The sequence below is a fragment of the Mangifera indica genome, chromosome 4 (assembly GCF_011075055.1).
Source record: "Mangifera indica cultivar Alphonso chromosome 4, CATAS_Mindica_2.1, whole genome shotgun sequence".
Classification (NCBI taxonomy): Eukaryota; Viridiplantae; Streptophyta; class Magnoliopsida; order Sapindales; family Anacardiaceae; genus Mangifera; species Mangifera indica.
In genome coordinates, this window is record NC_058140.1 from 955,333 (window position 1) to 976,661 (window position 21,329).

Here is a 21,329-nt window from a genome sequence, read left to right on the forward strand (position 1 = left end):
CTAACTAGCTATGCATTCTGCAATCATTAAACATGATTGCATAAACATAATGCTGCATATTTCGAAAAATCAATAACCACTCAAGTATTCGAATTTTAGAATGATTCTTATATTATACATACATGTACATATTTGAAACAAGAACTCTCTTTCCATTTTGTATTTGATACATCAAATAGGCTAGCTCCATTTCCAAGCCAGAAGAAACAAATAGTATCGTTCACTCGAAATACATTCTTCAGTAATTTAATGATTTTGCACCAATTTCAACATCAGAAGAAACATAAGGCTTTGGAGGCATCTCTAAGCTTTGTAAGTCACCTTCAAGCATCTATAATACCATTAGCATGGAAGGCCGCTCTACTGCATTCCGTTGAATGCAGCAGAGTCCCATTATTGCGAGCTTCTTGGCAATTTCCTCATCTTCGTCTTCCACAATTTCAAGATTAAATCCTTTTACTTGGCTCAGTTTGTTGTAAATCCCCACTAGAAAGTAAATTTGGCTCTGATTTTCAATTGTGAGATCAATGTTCTTTCGACAACCAACCATCTCTGACAATATCATTCCATAACTAAACACATCTGAATAATAAGAAACGTCTCCGAAATTCCTAGAGAAAAGATCTGCAGCAATATAGCTAGCAGTTCTTCTGGGGTCGTTGTTAATAACACTTTGTTCGTTTGAGCAAAGCTTGGCAAGACCGAAATTTGAAATCTTTTGGCCAAAAATTATGGTCAAATAATTTGTTTCGAGGCTTGATGTCAAAGTGAAGGATTCTTTGGTTGCATCCTTGGTGCAAGTACTCTACTCCACGAGTAACGCCAATTGTAATGTTTTGCAGCTTGTCCCAACTCAATGGGCGTTAAGCTGACTCGTTTTCCCTCAAGAATAGAAACTTCTCAAGGGACCCATTTGGCATATAAATTCATAAATAAGAGCACATCGTGTTCCTTCTGAGCAGAATCCAAGAAGACGAACAATTTTAAAATGGTGTATCCTACCTATAGTAGCCACTTCATTGATGAACTCTCCTCCATTTTCTTTTGAATGTTCCAACAGTTAGAAAATTTATTGATGTGACCTAACATTAAGTATAATTTTGATTTAATAAAATTGATAATTAAATAGTCCAATGATAGTTTCTAAATAGGCTTAAATGATCAAAAAAGATAAACCTAATATACTTAAAGGTAATAATCCGGATAAATAACATTAATGTGAGTCTTAAGGTATATTAGACTTTTGATGGCGTTTTATTAACATATTATATATTTGTTAGGTTTTCACTCCGAAACCAAGCATGTAGTATAGTTTTACCCATTAAAAATTGTCATTCAATAAGGTTTTAAGAGCGACAAACCAATCACTTCAATACAAGTAATTTTGGGAGATCAATGGATTAAGTTGCATGGCGTTTAACATATTCATATGATCATAAAATATTTAATTTAATATTTTATAATATATGCGTAGATCTTGTAGTATTAATATTAAATCAATTTCATTTAGTTCATATAAAATAAACCTTGCACCAACATCTTAACCACAACTGAAATTCCATTGGAAAATTTTCCCCTAAAGACACTTCCATAACCTCCTTGGTTGAGTCCCTACTTAAATTTACCCGTAATTTTCTTATGGTCATTGTAAGAATATCTGGCTGGATCAAGAGTCATTGTAGTCTTCCAGGAACTTGTCCACTTTAAGTTGAGCATGTTTTTCATCTCGGATTTCCATGATTTGCAAACAATCTATATCACCAACACAAGTGATGTCCTGCCTGCAATACTTACACTATGAACACTAAAATTTTATTTATTGGAAATCTGCATCTCAAAAATGAAAAATGTTAGCTCATATATCATCAATTTTGCAAGCTCAAAAGCTTTTCAGGCTTCCTTCCTCGGCCATGAGCCATTATTCAGCTAGAACATTAGAGTAAAGCTTCATAAAGGAGGTGACAAGATTAAACGATCCGAAAATTCATGGTGCTTCAAAATTTCTAAGGGGGCATTTGGTTTGGGTAATGTTTGATTACTAAAATAGAAAGATTACCTTGAAGATAGATTACTTAGAATATTACTGGGTATAAATGATTACTATGTTTGATAAAATTTGATAGGTATAAATAATTATTGTGTTTGGTTAAAGGTAATAAAAGATTACTAATAAAATATTTGACTTAAATGCCCTTGAATATAATTATTTTTAAATATTTTTATATTATTTGTCATATTAATTAAAAATAAATTTATTTTTATCTCAAAAAATTAATAAATAATAATTTTTCTATAATAAACTCAAGATTACCCCAGTAATCTTTAAATACCTAAGGTGAAGGTAGTAATCAGATTACCACCTATATTACCTGTCACGTTAGCATTGGTAATAGAAGATTACTGTAATCTTTTATTACTGACAAACCAAACAAAGGAATAAAAGATAGATTACCAAAGTAATCTTAAAAACTTTTAACCAAACGCACCCTAAATGATAACTTATGGTGGTGCTCCTACTTGGAACAGAATTTTGGATTGTCGTGTTTGCAACACATTACAGAATTGCTTGAAGTATTGAACCCACAATAGTCTCTTGAAGCTTTGCAGTTATCGCATTCTTTATGAGGTTTCCATCTTATTTCGATTCTTGGATTTGTCGAAGTCCCTCCAGTCGTTGTCATCCAAACAATACAACTTTCAACCGTTTTATATTTACTATAATTTAACGGCAGAATTTCTTCTGAAAATTCGTACGGACGTGTTACATAAAATTTCTATCATAACTGAGGCAATAACTACTGGTGATTTGAATCCTGTTTAGTGCAGTTGAATATTGTGCATTCTTCCGAATAGGGAACATAGAATCTGGAGTTTTTGAGGTTAGGGGCTAGAAGACTTTGTATTGTGCTTGCACTTTCCTGCACATCTATAATTGTAATCCAGCCAGTAGAATATTCAATTTGTTGTACATAGTAATCGCTAGAAGAAGGAAGGTGCAACAATGTCTTGTCATTTGAGCAAGACAATTCAAAATCTTCATGGGCACAGAAGAGTGGGTTGAGCTTTGAGTAGGAAAGAATATCTAATTTTTGGTCCGTTTGGGCTGCATGTTGTTGGTGGACAAAATTCTTCACGATTCTCTGCTCCTGAGTAAGGTGGAAGAAGGAAGGTAACTATACTTTGTACACGAAACAAAGTGAAAGAGAGAAAGATGAGAACATAGTGTAGTTTATTATTTTATCTTTTGTTAATATAAAGACAAAATCGCCCTCACCAATTTTTCTATATTTCAATTATCAATATGTTTAATTTTATTTAAATTAAAAAAATATTCTATCAAAATGGAAATTTAATTGACCAATTTATTCTCTAATAATATTTAAATTACCAATTTATCCTTCAATAATTATAATTTATTACTTTTTTTTTTTCTAAAAAAATGTTTGCATAATTTTTTTATTGCTTCCCTCATCATTTTTACCATCAACTATAAACTATCCTCTTTCTCCTCTCTTTCATCTTTACCAACAACACCATTATCAACAATACCATTATTGATCATTCCTCTTCTTCAGTTGTCTACACCATCAACACCATTAGTCATCTTTCTACTCCAATCATTTTCACTATCGATCATACTTTTCCTTCCATTATCTTTCCCATCACTCTTCTATTTTTCAATTTTTTAAGAAAATCTCCTAATAACTCTAAATTTATATTTACTTGAGTTGAAAAGAAAGAAGAAGAAATAGATTGACATTTATTGAAAAGAAATGAGTTGGAAAAAAAAAATGAGTATAAGAAAGAAGAGAAAGCGATTGATTAACATTTATTGAAAAGAAATGAGTAAGAGACAAAAATAGGAGAGCCGATAATGGAAAATAAGTGGGAGAAAGAAGAGGTAAAGAGAGATTGACTTTTATTGAAAAGAAATAAGTAAGAGAGAAAAATGAAAAAAAAAAGAGAAAATTTTAAAAAGATAAATGTTTAAATATTGTGATTAGAAGAAAATTATATATAAATTTTTTTACTTTATTTTTTGTTTTTATTAAATGACCTTTTTTATTCTTTCGCATAGTAAAATTCATAAATAAAAATATATTATTGGTAAAATTTGATTTTTCAAATTTAAAATATAGAAATTTGTTATTTCACTAAACCTTGAGTGTAAAATAGTCGTTTGGACAAAAATTTATAGCATGAAGTTTGGACATCTCTTCACTTTCTCAAGTTCTAGGTTTTTCAATATGTATGAATTTGTAAAAATATTTAATTCATATATCATTATTATAACATCCCCACACACCTTACCCACGAGAATAATATAAATTTTATTATTATATGATAAAACTCTTCTTCAATTAAATTCATAGAATTATATCTAATAAAGTAACAAATGAAAGACAGATTTAAAATGCAGGTAGGTGGATAGGGCACGGGCTAAGTCAAATGTGTACAAGAGGACTTATATGAGTAAAAATTTTAGGAGTCACGGGTTACTTTGCATTTCATTCTTGTTTGATTTCCGCACAACATAACACTTTGCTTCTCTTTATGGTTCATATAGATAACAAGCTTTTTTAGTCAGCTACTAATATAACTAATATCAACTATATACCCCATACAAATAAGTTAGACTAGACCTGGCCACGGTTCATGAACCGCCGGTTTCGGTTCGGAACCGCCGGTTCACGGTTCGAAAATATAAGAACCCTGAACCGAAACCGTAACAGGACGGTTCGTCTATGGTTCGGAACCACCGGTTCCAGTTCATGGCCCCGGTTCGGAACCGACGGTTTCGGTTCGAAATCGACGGTTTCGATTCGAAACCGATATTGAACCATCAATTCTAATACATGATCTTGATTTAATTTTTAAATTATTAATTACAATAATTGAAATTTAAAAGAAAGGCTTGGACTTAATTTTTCAATTAAGCTTCCTACGTATCTTCTTGGGGTTTAGAAGAATCAAAGCCTACGTAGTTCTCTTACCTTTGCATATCTAATAGCTGGCAGTACCCCCTTACCTTATCATTCACCTCCACTATCTTGAGTATTATTTCCTGTCGTCATCGAACTATCCGTAGTTAAATCAAGCGATTCTTCATTGAAGTCCACTTTCATTTCTTGTTGTCGTAATTCGGCTCTTGTCCAATCGTCCACGCATACTTGAGCTTCAATAGATTCGGGAGCCAAACTTGATCGTCTCTCATCCAATATATTACCCCCTTGACTAAAAGCTTGTTCTACTGCGACAGTTGATACCGGTGCTGCTAGAACTTGTTTAGCAATAGCTGTCAATATTGGAAAAGTGATGCGTGTCGACTCCACCATTCTAAAACTGGAAAGTCTTTACCTATATTGTTGTCACCAAACTCAAAAATAGTAGTTAAATAAATATCAAGCTCCGAGGTGGAGCCTAATGTTCCTCTTGGTCTTTTGCCCCTTTGCATCATAATAAAATCACCATAGCTCATATTTTGGGTTGATGATGGGGCAATAGGTGGTAGAGAGGAAGAAGAACCACCATAAATTAATGCATATTCAGCATAAATTTCTTTAATTAAATTCATAATATTAGTTATAGTTAATGGAATATTAACTTCATCTAATTGCAAACATTCATAATATAATGTCAAATAATCTGTGACACCATCTAATTTAAATCTAGGATCAAAAAAACATGCAACAAGAAAAAGTTCTGGAATTATTTTATAGTAATTTAACCATTTTGTTTTCATTAAAGAAACAGCTTCTTGTAAAAAAATATCTTGTTCGGCTTCTTGTAAAGCTCCAATAATATTAACAGCTTCATTTAAAAATAAATGAGAAGTGGGATAATAAACCCCACTTAAAGTATATGTTGCATTATTAAAATTTCTTAATACATTTAAAATTTTTGAACAAATATCCCAATGTTGGGGATATAATATAATTTGTGCACATTTTGTGAAATAAATGAGCATAATAAATCCTTATAATCAAATGACTCGTTGAGTAATTCATATGTTGAATTCCAACGAGTCGGCACATCTTTAGGAAATCTTTTTGGTCTTTTATTATGTTGTTTACAAAATTTACCCCATTCTTTCATAATTTGGGGATGTGTCCATAAATATGAAATTGCTATTTTTATTGGACTAATAAAATTTTTAAGACATTCTAAACCATCTTGTACACATAAATTTAAAACATGACATGCACATCTAATATGAAAAAATCTACCACCTAAATTAGGTCTACAAATATCAATTACATTATTTATTGAGGCAGTATTTGAACGTGCATTATCAAATGAAATTGAAAAAATTTTATAAAGTAATTTATATTCTTCTAATATTCCTTTAATTATTCTATAAATATTATCAGCCGTATGTCGTTCATCAAACACCCTAAATGATAAAATTCTTTTTTGTAATAGAAAATCATCATCTATCCAATGACAAGTTATACCCATATAAGAGTGAACTTGCCAATGGTCACTCCAAACATCACTACATAGAGATACACGTCCATTAAAATTTGTAAAAAATTGAATTAACTCTTTTTTTTGTTTTTTATATAAACTAAATAATGTTCTTTTTAATGTATTTCTTGGAATAGTTTTATATGCAGGATTTAATGCAGTTTTACAATAATTATTAAAACCTAAATTTTCACCAAAACTAAATGCTAAGTGATTTATTGCTACCATTTTTGCAAATTCTTCTTTACTTTTATTATCACTATATATAAATAAAGATTTGTGTGTAGAAGAACCATACCCGGTTATTTGTGTTTGGCCTCGGCTTTATCCCATTTTTTTCGGATGTTTTGACTCCAAGTGCTTTTTGAATGTCCCGTATCCACCTCCTTGTTTGAATTTGTAAATTTGCCTACAATAATTGCAAGCAACATCAAAATTACCATCTTCCTTTTGTATTTTCTTGAAATGAATTTTGAAAATATCGGATGTAGGAATTTTTTGAGATTGTTGTTCCATCTCCATCTGTTGTTGATGTTGTTGTTGTTGCTCCACCTCTTCATATTGGTTTTCACTTTCTTGTGAATGAAAATTATCTATAAATTGATTTTCATTCACATTTGATATATGTGAATATTGACCAAATCTTCGTGAACCGGAAGAATTTCCACTACTTGCCATTTTTTAATAATAAATGAAATTAATTATATAAATAAATTATATGATTAATTATAAAAGATAATAAAAAAATAATAAATAAAATTAATTATAGAAATAAATTCTATAATTAATTATGAATTGTATAAAAAAAATTGAAATTGAAATTAATAAAAAATTAAGAAAGAATTTAATTAAATTTAAGAAAATTTAATTGAATTGAAAGATTGAGAGAATATTAAGAGTTTAAAGAATGAGAATGAGAGTTTGAAGGATTGAGTGAGAGAGTAGAGAGAGATTGAGATTTGAGAGAATAGAATTTAAAGTGATATATATAGAAAAAAACTTTTTTTAAAAAAATTAGAAATATGGGGGGTGAATGAAATTCCAAAAAATTGCAGGGGACCAACGGTCCCCTGCAACTTCACTGAGGTCCCCTGCAAATTTCCTTCAAAAGGCAACGGTTCCCTGCGCAGGGAACCGTTGCCTTTTTTAATAAAATTAAAAAAAAAATCAAAAAATTTTCAAATTTTTTTCGGTTCAGCACAGTAAACCGCCGGTTCATAAACCGGTTTGAACCGGCGGTTCCACGGTTTCAATTTATGTGAACCGGAACCGAACCGTAGAGCCACGGTTTCGGTTTCGGTTTAGCCCGGTTCTGGGTCTGCCGATTCCGGTTCCGGGTTTAGCCGGGCCGGTTTCGGTCCGGTTCACGGGCCAAACCGGCCCGTGGCCAGGTCTAAGTTAGACTCTAAAATATGAAACGGTGAAGCAGGACTTCTAAATAGGTCGATCGGTGTTAAGAGTGTTATATTTGAAAAATTCAATACAGAAAAACTATGGACAAAGTTAGAAAAAATTTTATTATAAATGAAAAAGATTAGCTCACGCTATTTTGCGTCACACTCTCACTTATTTTACATGCACTTTAATACATCTTTTATTTGCAAACCCTAACTGCACTTGTAATCGTTATTTGCATCTTCACAAAGTTGTTTATCCAGTCCACAGCTCAGGCTCGCTATGTTAGACTACATTAACAAACGAAAACATTGACAAAGCTAAACATTGCTATCATAACATGAGTATTCCTCCACTATTGAATCGGAGTCTAAGTCTAACAATTCGGTTGAAGAATGATCATATTGAGTCTCCCCTCCAGAGTTATGATGAGAGGAAGAAGAAGAAAAGAAAGGCTTAGGAGGCATCTGCAAGTCGTCGATGCTTCCTTCTAACATTTCCATAACTTTGGTCATGGAGGGACGATCTGCTGGCCTCACTTGAATGCACCATAACCCAATTATACACAGCTTTTTTGCTATGAGATGTTCAATTTCAGAAACATTCGGAAGCTCTAAATCTTCCCCTTTAATTATTCTGTCATATACCCATGATGGAAAATATGCTCTGCTTGAATGAGTTGCCTTCATCATAGAATTCCTTCTCCCTCCAACCATTTCCAACAACAACATCCCGAAGCTATAAACATCTGACTTGGAAGACACAGCTCCAAAATTTCTTGAAATTAACTCAGGAGCTATATAGCCTATTGTTCCTCTTATTGTGCTTACAGACACAAAATCATTATCTTTTGGATAAAACTTTGCAAGGCCGAAATCCGAGACTTTCGGAATGAAAAATTCATCTAACAAGATATTGTGAGGCTTAATGTCAAAATGCAGAATGCACACATCGCAGCCTCCATGTAAATACTTGATACCCCGAGCTATTCCTGAAGCAATTTCATGGAGTTTCTCCCAGCTGAATGCTTGAACTTTACTTTCTTTTAGAAATATATACCTGTCAAGAGATCCATTAGGCATAAACTCGTATACAAGCGCTCATTTCGATCCTTCCGAACAGAATCCTACCAACTGTACCACATTAACATGGTGAATTCGACCAATTGTAGAAACTTCATTAATGAATTCTTCACCACTTAACTTAGTGTTTTCCAGCAACTTAACAGCAATCAGGGAGCCTGTATGAAGCTGTCCTTTGTAAACTGATCCAAAGTCCCCTTGTCCTAATTTGTCTCTGAAGTTGTTCGTGACTGCCATTAGTTCAGAATATGAGTACCTTTTAGGCATCCAGGATTGCTGTTTGTGCAGAAATTTCTCCACATTATCAACTGTCTTCCTGGTTGATTTACATTTGTGGATCAGGCATGCAAATAGAACTGGTGGAGCAATGAGAAATCTAGCAATAAGATACAGAACCACTGCAAGGTCTGCAGGTAAAAAAAAAGTTGTTAATTGAAGGATTTAGTGGTATCCAACACAATATCAAAGAAGAAAAATTCCAGGGAGGAAAGTATACCGAAGAGAGAACTTGCCACAACGAAATATAAATTCTGCGTCAGATAAAAATCTGCACAAGTAAACCAGAAACAAAATGCCAATTAGTACTGTTTCTATACACTGTGAAATTACAAACAATGTTAGACAATGGTAGCTCATATTGCAAAAATGCGTTAACTTGGAACAGGCATTACAGACGACATAGTAGAAGAACAGGGTCATTCCAAGACAGGAGCAGTCATTCCAAAAATTTAGTCTTGCTCTTTCCAGAAGTACATCTTCGAAAATTGTGGAAAGCAAAACGGGAAGGCAGAACAAGCTCATTTCACGAAGAACGACCAGGGTTGTGTGTGAAACGGGTGTTCCATCCATGAAACGCCCATTTCATCGGCCGGTCTGGAGAAGTTTAATCAAGACATTATTGTGATTCTGGGTTGGGGAAACCCTCTTTTAAGTTATGGAGATGTTAAAAGGATTTTCTTCAGTTCAATAGAAAGACCGGCAGCTCCGTAGGCACACATATATTGCAAACCACATAAATTTGTGCGTCTTGTTACATTTTTTAATTTGTTTGCCCAAAATTTTCTCTTATTTCATTGTGCATCTCTAATTCAATAACTTAAACAAACTTCAAACAAATCATAAAGCCATTGCATAAGGAGAAAGAGAAGCTTACGGGTGCTTACTGGGCAGGTCAAAGTTTCTAAATTCAAAAAGCAAAAGCTACCAGCATCAACACAATTCCTGCACTCAACTGACCAGTGAAGTTCAAAGCCTGATTCAAGCAACTCCATGATTTTTTCATAAGAAGAAAACTGCACACCCGTTCCAAGGATAGGAACCACTGTAATGAAAGAGCATAAATCTGGCAGATCAGATAAACTTCTTCCCCCATAATTGACATAAATCTGAGACTGATTTGTACTCAGACAAGGAACTCTTTGATAATTCAAATCCCTGACATTTCCAGAGCAGTTTATATAATTTGCAAAGGTGTATCTATCAGCTACCTGGAATCTATGTAGCACGGAAACAGAAACGGAGAAACGTGGAAACGCAGAAACGGAAATGTAGAAACGCATTTTTTAAAAAATATAGAAAACGGAAACGTGGGGAAACTTATAAATATAAAAAATATAAGGGTTTTTTATAAATACTAAATTTGTTATAACAAAAATATATAAACTTGTATAATATAAAAATAAATAATAAAAAAAGAATGAAGAAAAAGAATACTATAAAATATAATTATATAACTTATTGTAAATTGTTCATAAACAAACACATGTAGATATGTAAGAAAATAATAATAATACACACTAATCTATATGATATGTCAGGAAAAAGATGAGTAACACATCGAAAAGTAGAAAAGAGATTAATTCAATATGAGATTTAAAGACATTTTTAGTTTGAAAATACAAAAGATATGTGTTTAATAGATTTCACGAGTTTTTTTCTAAAAGAAAAGTATTTCAAAATTTTTCAAAAATTTCGAAATGACCCGAAATGTTTCTTACAAGTTTCTGAGAGTTTCGGAAACGGAAACGTTTCTGAAACGTGGAAACGCACCCTATTATAAGTTTCCGTGCTACTTTGCCTGGAATCCTTGAAAGCCATTATCAAAGTTGAATATGTCTCTGAAAATATTTTGTCGCAGAAATTTGTTGGGCAGGCTGCAGCTTCCATTGGCTAAGTTAACATCAACAACAGTGATTACCTGATCATTGTAGGAAATTTTCTTCACATATTACTGCCGTGAATAGAGTTGCAGGATGGTTTTGTTGTTTTGACAGGAAAGTTCAAAGTCTGTGTCGCCACAGCCAACTGGATCGCCCTTCAGGCGAAAAGGGTAGCTTATGTTTTTTATGTCTCCACATGAAGAAGAACACACTTCTTCAAGCTTTCTAGCCTGTATTTCAGTGATAAACAGAAAGATCAACACAGAAAACAGATGGGTTGAGAGAGTTGATGCTTCTTTCCCCTTCATGGTTCCTCCTCGTACTTCCAATTTCGATGGATTGGAGAAATTGAAAATGCTTGTTCGACAGTCTTCTGGACCACCGTGTTTGAACAGCAGCTAATGGACGACCCAGAGTCGGTAGAAGACTTTGACTTTTGTGGTTGCAGAAAACAATTTTTTAATAATGGAAGTAGCCTGTTGGAACTTTAGCTTTGTCATTTGTTACCAAATTACAGCGAGATTATAAATAAGATATGAAATCAGCAAAAAGAATACAGCCTCTGTGTTTTTTCTATTTACTGTTTTCTGTGTTTGCTTTATTAATTTTATTAATTTTACATACCTCTTGCTTGAGGTATGAGGTAGGAAACTGAAAGGGTTTGATGTTGGCAAGGCAGTAACACAATTCATCATGTCCAAGGGTTGAGTCGTAGGTAGGCCTATCAATTGGCAAACCTAAAAGGCTAAATTAGCCTATTGACGTATAAAGGCCCATAACCCGGGTTCATGTCTTCACCAGCTTTTAACGAGTTGCTCACAAAATTTTATATTTTTTATTATTTTTTTAATGGTTAGAGGCCTTACCCCAATGCCTGAGACGGCCGTATGACACAGTAACTGTTATGACTTGAGAGAGGCCATTTATAATCTCCAACTCATGGGAAATTCAAAATTTTGTTGGGCTTGATGTTGATGATTGACCAAAAGCTTTTGGTTTTGGGCAATGTCTCGGCTAATCAATCTTTCCCATAAGCCCATTTTTAATCGGCCCCTTCTTAAATCTTTATATTCGTATTTTACCTATCTCAAGTAGAAAATCTAAAATAATAAAATTATGTATATCTAATTTTAAATATCTAATTAAATATTCAAATGATGTATTATCATATGATTAAGTGATTTAAAATTAAAAATAAAATAATACTCATATGATGATACATCATCTAAATACCTAATCAGATACTCAAAATTAAATGTACATAATATTGTTCTATGGAGATCATTGAAACTTTTAACAGTTAAAGGCAAGTATTTTTTTTTTTTTGATAATCAAAGGATACCCTACTCAACTTCGTTTGATAGGTAAACTCTAGAAGAACTTGTAATATTGGATGAAACCAAAGAGTGATTATCAAAGCAAGCTCAAGTCAAGGCAAGTCTACGTAAAGACTAACATAAGCTTGACTCTAATCTAAAATAGTTAGCTTAAACTCAAGTTTGGCTCAATCATTTAGTGAACAATGGTGTTAGAGAAAACGAGAATAAATTGTTGGAGAAAAAGAATCATAAAAATAAAAATAAAGAATCATCGAAAAAGAAAAGTTATATGCAACAATGCTGAGGACCCCTCAAACGTGAGTCATACTAGATATATAGATTGAGTTTTGCTCATCCTAGCCAGACATAAACTCAAGTTATAAAACTTATTTAACTGAAGATTTATTTTTCTTGTCAAAAACCATTGTCCAAATAATCAAAACATTAACCCAAAAAAAAAAAAAAGAGAAAGAAAGAAAGAAAAATCCAACATGTTTCAAATCAAATTTTCGAAGTTGAGAATGAACTAAAACATTCTTAATAATAGAATTCTCTCAGTATAATTATATTTAACTACAATTGTTTTTGAGATGATGTTGAACTAAAACCAAGACCTCTATTTATAGTTTTTGATAAAATACAAAGAGATTAAACTAATAGATATAGGACATAAAAAACCACTTATTTCAACAATTTGAGCAAGACAATTCAATCTCTTAATGGGCTCAAAAGAGTGGTTGAGTTTTGAGTCGGAAGGGATATCTAATTTCTGGTCCGTTTGGGCTGCATGTGGACAGAATTCATCAGGATTCTCGGCTGAGTAAGGTGGGAGAAGGAAGAGGACAATACTCAATACAGGGAACATAGAGAAAGAGAGAGAGATGACAACAGGAGGCAAAGGTCCAATAATTGTTAAGCTAATTACTTTTTTAATGTTGTTTAGTACTTAGAACTACTAGAACCACTCATTTTGGTAAAGACTGGTCTGATAAATGTTTTATTTTTTGTTTTTCTAAAAAAAATTGTTTTTTTTTCTTTTATTACTCCTTTGGTCATCTTCGCCATAAACTATAGATTTGCATTTAGTTTAATTAAGATAAAAAAGAGAGAAACACGATGAAAAAAATAAATTGACATTTATAAAAAATAAATGAGTAGAAGAAAGAAGAGTAAGAGTCAGACTCACATTCATTGAAAGAAAATAAGTGAAAAACAAGAAGAAGAACAAAAGACTGACATTTATTGAAATGAAATTAATGAAATAGGAAAAAAAAATGTGGCAATGGAAAATGAGTAGGAGAAAAATAAGATACAGAGAGATTGCTATTTATTTAAAATAAATAAATGAGAAAAGAAGAGGAAGAGACAACAATGAGAAATGAGACAATAGAAAATGGTAAATGTATAAATATTATAGAGGAGAAAATTATACAATTTAAATAATTTTCCAATTATTGCTTTTTGTTTTGTGTTAAATTGAAATTTGTATCCTTCCACATAGCAATAAAATTAGCAATATTATATATATTCATTTCTTAATAAATAAATAAGTACACATATGATATGTCATTATATAATTGGTATTTATCTTTAATTTAAAATTACACAATCACTTAAAAAAACACATAAAACATGTATCTATTTATATGTTTAAAATGAATACGTATAGTTTTATTACAATAAATTAAAATATAGGAATTCAAATAATAACAATAAAACATCACGCTCAATAAAATATCAAGAATTTTATTAATATTTTACTTATACTATATAAAAATTTTTCTAAATATTGACCACATTAATATAAAACCACTGGTGAATGCAGGTTTATTTAAAATTTACACAATTTATTTGGAAATTAAACTAAACATTGCCATCAATATACAAACTTCCCTCCATTGATTCTGATAACAATAGCTCTGATGAACCTGTAGAATCTAATTCCATTAAAATCTCATCCTTTATAGAGCAATGTTGAGAAGAAGAAAAGAAAGGTTTAGGAGGCATATCCAAGTTGTCAATGTTTCCTTCTAACATTTCCCTTACTTTGGTAATTGATGGACGATCTGCTGCATTCACTTGTATGCACCACAACCCAATTATGCATAGTTTTCTAGCAATCCCAATTTCATTTTCAGCCTCATCTTGAATTTCTAAATCTCCTCCCCTCAGTATTTGGTCATATGCCCATGACGGGAAGTATTCTTTGCTTGAAGGAGTTTCCATTGAAAAAGAATTCCTTCTCCCTCCAACCAAATCTAATAATAACATTCCAAAACTATAAACATCTGATTTACAAGAAATCATCCCAAAATTCCTCGAAATTAACTCAGGAGCTATGTATCCTATTGTTCCTCTTGTAATACTAATGGACACAAAATCATTTTCCTTCGGATAGAATTTTGCAAGGCCAAAATCAGAGACTTTTGGTATGAAATTGTGGTCAAGCAAGATGTTATGAGGCTTAATATCAAAATGAAGAATGCAAACATCACATCCTCCATGTAGATATTCAATCCCCCGAGCTGTTCCAATAGCTATTTCATAGAGTTTCTTCCAAGTAAATGATTTTCCTTTACGTCCTTTTGAGAAGATGTGTTTATCAAGAGATCCATAAGGCATATACTCATACACAAGAGCACGATTTTGTCCTTCTGAACAAAATCCCAATAATTGCACAATATTAGCATGATGAATTCTACCGAGTGTGGAGACTTCATTGATGAATTCTTCTGCACTAAATTTGGAGTTTTTTAACACCTTAACAGCAATGAAACAACCATTATGAAGCTGCCCTTTGTAAACGGATCCGAAGCCACCTTGGCCTAATTCATAGCTGAAACCGTTTGTCATTGCAATTATCTCACAGTAGGAATACCTTTTAGGCATCCAGGATTGTTGACTGTGAAGAAATTTCTCTACGGTATCCACTGTTTTCCATGTTTTTTTATACTTGATGAAAATATACACAAGTAAAACCATCGGAGCAAAGATAAATCTGACGATAAGAACAACTGCAACCGTGTAAAAAAGAAAGTTAACTCAGTGCTTTAAGCTAAGAGTTCATGCCATAGAGAACAGAAATTCTAGAGCAAGATTTTAATTACCCAACGGAAAGAATGCAGAGAGATAAGCACCTATAACATACGTCCACGAGCCCACATTTGAATCAATAGTACCTGCAGAATCACACCGGAAGTAAAGCTGAGAATAATAATTTTGACAGAAACCATACAAAGAGTGCTACAATTGGTCAATACATATAGGAGCAATAAGAACAACAATTTGGTCATGGAAACGATACCAAAGAATTCAATTACTTCGCGTAAGGCTTCAAGCATGTATTCCCATAAAACAATCAGATAGTAGCCAGCACTCCGTCCATAACCTGGCAAGAAATAAAAATTAAGCCCGGACAGATAATTCACAAAAATTGAGTAAAGATAAATCAATTAAAAATATTCAACACAACCTCAACACGTATGTATACAGATAAATAAGCTTACGTTGATCCGATTCGTACCACCAAAGATCAAACCCTAACTGCAGAAAATGCTGGATGGTTTGATAGGAAAGATTTGTCTGAAGAGGAAGAAGCATAGGAATACTTGAAATGAACGAGCATGAATCGTGATGATAGGCTGTTTTTGAGCTACTATCATAGTAGACATAAACATGAGACTGGTTTCCACTCAAACAAGGAACTTTTATGTAAGAGGGATGACTGAAATTCCATGGGCACTTCAAAAACCGGGCTTCTGTGTAGAACTTATGTGCTCCTCTTGAATACGAGAAAGATGTTGGTTCTAATTGAAATTCTTTTCTGCTGTAATAAACGACGTAAGAGTCAGAGATTCGAAGAGGTTGGGATGGAAGGGCACCACAGCGTCGATTGGCGAAGTCAACATCAACGACATTAATCATATTATACACATAAGAAATATCTTTCACATAGTATTTTCCAGAACGGTAGTGTAGGATGGTTTTGCTGCTCTCGCAAGTAAGTTCGAAGTCAGAATGACCGGTGTCCGATGAATTGACCTTTAACCAGAATGGGAATCGTATATCTTTGATGTCTCCACATGAAGAAGAACAGTCAGCTTGTTGTACGCCCATGAATAGAAAGAACAACACAGGAAACATAGTGTTTGATGAATATGATGATTCCCCTCTTCCCATGGTTTCTCCCAAGTTCTACCAATTTGGATATAAAAATACGTTGGAAAGTGAAAATATGTAACATTTACTGGACAAAATTAAAAGGGACCAGTAGCCATCTGGGAACAAACTTGCTTTTGATAGGGTTAAATCACATTAAAGTTTGAAAGCTTAATATAATTCTACTCTCTTTGTCGATTTATAATTGCTTGACTCTTCCAAGTCAATTCGATGTGTAGGACACGGCTTTTGCTAGTGATTAGATTTGAAGAAAATTCAAGGTGCCCACTCAACATGGCAAAAATTCAAACGACCTTTTGAAAAATTATTACGGTCCTGGAGGTTTGATCATTTACTAAGATTTCCAAAAGGAAAGTGTAAATTTGAAATAAATATGCACTCACTAGTGATTTTTTTATTAATATGGTCAATATTTGAAAATTTGTTTTTATGGTATAAGTAAAATATCAATAAAATCCTTGATGTTTTATTGACCTTTTGCACATCATTATTATATTTACTAGACAAAATTAAAAGGGACTTGTATTCAGAAGTTATCTTAATTTATTACACTATTGGGTCTCTAATATTAAATACTTATATTTATGATTTTTTTAATCAAAATGATTAATTAAACATGTTTTATGATGCATTTCCCCATGTGTTTCGCAAATCAAGAGAAAGATCAACAAGAAAAATAGGAAAGTTGAAAAAAATGACAGCTTTTCTTTTGTCATAGTTCTTCCTCCCCAAATTTGGATGGACAACATACAATGTAATGTACATTGGAAGCTTACGTACAATATGTTTATGAGAAACTGAATGGAGACATGCACTTTACAAAATTTCTTTTTGTTACTCAATTTCATCCATGTTATTCCTTTGTATGAACTTTTTTCGTAAATGACTTACCTGAGATGAAATTTCCACTCAATTATCAAGTCTGCAAGAAAGGACGTAGACTCGGTTATGACATTTATAGTCAACATTAGAATATCATAACACCTTAGGCCCACAACTATGCGTCCACTGCACGCACCAAATGGGGACCCTCTTCATTCAATAACAATAAGAATCTTCATCAAGTCAAGAAAAGTTGCGAGGAATTTATAGTCATGATGATAGGGTAAGAGAAACTGCTATGTGGTTGGGATGGGTGAGATTTCGTGTTCAATGCTCCTTGAAAACTTAAACCAAGTTATTCAGACCAGCTGCTACATAAGGCTACCGTGGAGGTGATAACAAAATTAATTAAAAAAATATAATAAAATTAAAATTATTTTATTAATTTATTAATAACGAGAATGAATGAGAAAATATTATATATAATTTTTAATAATATAATATTATCAAAATCTTTTATTATATATTAAATTAAACAAAATAATATTAATAATAAAAAGTAAATTAACAAATTAATAATTTAAAAATTAAATCAAGATCATATATTAGAATTAACAGTTCAATATCGGTTTCGATCCAGAGTCATGAATCGAAACTGTTGGTTCCGAATCGTGAACAAACCGTTCTATTACGATTTTGGCTTAGAGTCCTTAATTTTTCGAACCGTGAACTGATAATTTCGAATCAAAACCGTCGATTCATAAATCGTGGCCAGGACTACTTCTACATAACAATAAAATATAAGATTTCAATTTTCAAGGAATAACAATTAAATAAAAAGGTCAACAAAACATTAAGGATTTTACTAATATTTTAGACTCACCATATAAACAAATTTCCAAATATTGACCACATTCATATGAAACCACTAGTAAGTGTTGGTTTGTTTCAAATTTACACATTCTATTGGGAGATTAAACCAAACATTGCCATCAATATACAAGCTTCCCTCTATCGTTTCTAATAACAATAGCTTCGACGCACCTGCAAAATCTAATTCAATTAAAATCTCATCATTTATTGAGCCATGTTGAGAAGTGGAAACGAAAGGTTTAAAAAGCATATATTAATAGTCAATGCTTCCTTCTAACATTTCTCTTACTTTGGGAATTGATGGATAATTTGTTGCATTCACTCATATGTACCATAACCTAATTATGACAATTTTCTAGTAATCCCAATTTCACATTCAATCTCATCTTGGATTTCTAAATCTACTCCTTTTAGTATTTGGTCATATGCCCATGATGGGAAGTATATTTTGCTGGAACGAGTTTCCATTGAAAAAAAACTCTTTCTCACTCCAACCATTTCTAACAACAACATTACAAAATTATAAACATCTGACTTACAAAAACTCACTTCAAAATTCTTGGAATTCAACTCCAAAGCTATTTATCTTATTACTTCTCTTGTAACATTGATAGACCAAAAATCATTTTTCTTTGAATAAAATTTTGTTAGGCCAAAATTGTGGTCAACCAAGATATTATCAGTTTAATAGCGAAATGAAGAATACAAACATCACATCCTTCATGAAGATATCTAATCCTTCAGGCTATTCCTATAGCTATTTTACGGAGTTTCTTCCAAGTAAATGACTTTCCTTTTACCTTCCTTGAAGAAGATGTGTTTATCAAGTGATCCATTTGGCATATACTATTACACAAGAGCATGATTTGGTCCTTCTGAACAAAATCTCAGTAATTTCAAAATATTACCACGGTGAATTCTACTGATTATAGAGACTTAATTGATGAATTCCTCAGCACTAAATTTGGAGTTTTTTAATTTACAGCAACGAAACAACCACTATGAAGCTGCCCTTTGTAAAAAAATCCAAAGCCACCTTGGCTTAATTTATAGTTGAAACTGGAAGAGGAGTAAAACTATTATTATCCCTCAAGTCATAGTCTCTTAAACAATAAAAGCTCAAAAGAATTATTTCCACCTAAGCTTTAGTCCATTGAAAAAGTCCAAACTGCATAATCTAGAAAATCCAAATACTCACATATTATTCAATAATGTTAACATTTTTTGTTCATTTATTAATGGTAAAGTACTCATTTATCTTTTTTTTTTAAGTATCTATATTAAAATTTGATTTACAATGATAAACTTAAAATTACTATTATATAAATTTGTGGAACCGTAAACTTAAAACCTTCCCTGCAGAACCCATAAAATTACCATTAAAAATGAATTTAACACAGATATAAATGGAATCATATAAGCATCCACGGACTTTTGTTGAATCTGTGGCGATAAATGAATAAGCAATTATCTCTTCAATATATATATTGAGAGACATTGAGACAAGATTGAAAAGGGTTTCTTCCTAATTCCCAATCAGTTCAAGAATTGAAAGATTGAGAGAATTCGGGATTGATATGTTTACAATAACTAAAGTTGTTTTATTGAAAGAAGTTTACAATGACTTTAGTTGTTTTCTTACAATAACTAAAGTTGTTTTATTGGGGATGAAGCTCTCTAATGCAAGCGCCAATGATGATGATAATGATGAAACTGTATATACATAGTCAGATTTAGGAAAGAAGATCAAGAAGATGAAGAAGCAGGTTTAACTCAAAAGAAGAAATGGGATTAATGATGAAAAGTTGTACATACAAAAAAAAAAAGAGCCGGAGATCCTGGAGACGGGGCTTGCCATGTCTTATCATTTTCTTCACCATCGTTTAAATTTCCAATCTGTCGTTGAAGAAGGAATCGAAAGGATGATGAAACAATTTTTCACATTAATTAATAATAAAAATCTAATTAATAATATTAATTTATATTAAAAGTTATAAATTGTCTTATTTACTAGTATCTCCAATGAAATTCATTAGCTCTACGGGAGATGAGTGAGTAGTTATATTTTTTAAAATTAGTGGATGAAACTTTATCAATGAATTAAACTTTGAGTGAGAATAAGTCTATTGGCCAGAATAAAACCATATGCACATAATTTTTAATTACCTAATGGATACTATTTTATCTTTAATCACCTTATTTCCATGTTTTAAAATTAATTTTCTCTTGTAATGTGATTGGTTTGAACTCATATTTGGTGATTTTTCTAATCGCAGTGATCATTTAAACATATTTTTTGAGAAAGATCTTTCAAAATTTGACGACTTTTCCCTTGACATAGTTCCTCCCCTCCTGCAATTTGCATAGACAGTATAATGTAATGAAAATTGGAAACTTGCATGCAGTATGGTAATGAAAAATGTAAATTGCCTCTTGCTACGCAATATCATCCATGTTAGTTAGTATGAAATTTCTTCGAAAATGACTTACCTGAGAGAGGAAATTTCTACTCAATTATCAAGTCTACTAGGAGAGGACATAGACTCGGTTATGGCGTGATTTGGAGAAACACAGTCCACAGAAATGGAGCTGAACTTGGATATATTAATTGTGAATAATGAAATTTCCAGTGAGTTTGTCGTCTATAATACTAAAAGTCTATAAAGATGGACATGATGGCCCTGAAACTAAATCAGAAGAACATAACACCTCAGACCCACCACTTTGCGTTCACTGCAAGCACCAGATGGGGACCCTCTTGATAAATAGCAACAAGAATCCTTGTAGTCAAAGATGAGAGGCTAAGTGAAACTTATTAACCAAACTAGTCAGACCAGTAGCAATATGAAAACAAACTTGCTTTTGATAAGGTTAAGTCACATTAAAGTGTGAAGGCTTAATATGATTCAACTCTCCTTGTGGATATATAATTGTTTGACTCTTCCGAGTCAATTCGATGTGTAGGACACGGCATATAATTGCGGTCCTGGAGGTTGGATCATTTACTAAGATGTAACAGTATTCACAGTAAA

The 21,329-nt window shown here is 32.2% G+C and overlaps 1 protein-coding gene and 1 pseudogene across 2 annotated transcripts; both read right to left on the reverse strand.

Moving 5' to 3' along the window:
* Positions 1 to 7,960: 7,960 nt before the first annotated feature.
* LOC123213899 lies at positions 7,961 to 11,166 on the reverse strand (annotated as a pseudogene).
* A 2,983-nt stretch (positions 11,167 to 14,149) lies between these two features.
* On the reverse strand, positions 14,150 to 16,726 carry LOC123213892 (rust resistance kinase Lr10-like). Of its 2 annotated transcripts, none has more exons than XM_044633521.1 (4): positions 15,930 to 16,726; positions 15,728 to 15,811; positions 15,561 to 15,602; positions 14,150 to 15,437 (listed from the first exon to the last, which is right to left on the reverse strand). In XM_044633521.1, exons 1-4 carry the CDS (start codon positions 16,600 to 16,602, stop codon positions 14,287 to 14,289), a joined length of 1,950 nt encoding a protein of 649 aa, XP_044489456.1. In that variant the 5' UTR covers positions 16,603 to 16,726; the 3' UTR covers positions 14,150 to 14,286. The 2 variants fall into 2 exon arrangements, with proteins under 2 accessions (XP_044489456.1, XP_044489454.1); XM_044633519.1 differs by having other exon boundaries at positions 15,531 to 15,602.
* Between the last annotated feature and the right edge of the window lie 4,603 nt (positions 16,727 to 21,329).

Bases quoted from the DNA above. Each gene is read 5' to 3' on its own strand.
- LOC123213892 (XM_044633519.1), bottom strand. From the start codon at position 16,602: ATGGGAAGAGGGGAATCATCATATTCATCAAACACTATGTTTCCTGTG. The intron at 15,812-15,929 runs GTAAGCTTATTT...ATTTCTTGCCAG, and splicing joins GTGGTACGAATCGGATCAAC to GTTATGGACGGAGTGCTGGC. The intron at 15,603-15,727 runs GTATCGTTTCCA...GTGATTCTGCAG, and splicing joins CGAAGTAATTGAATTCTTTG to GTACTATTGATTCAAATGTG.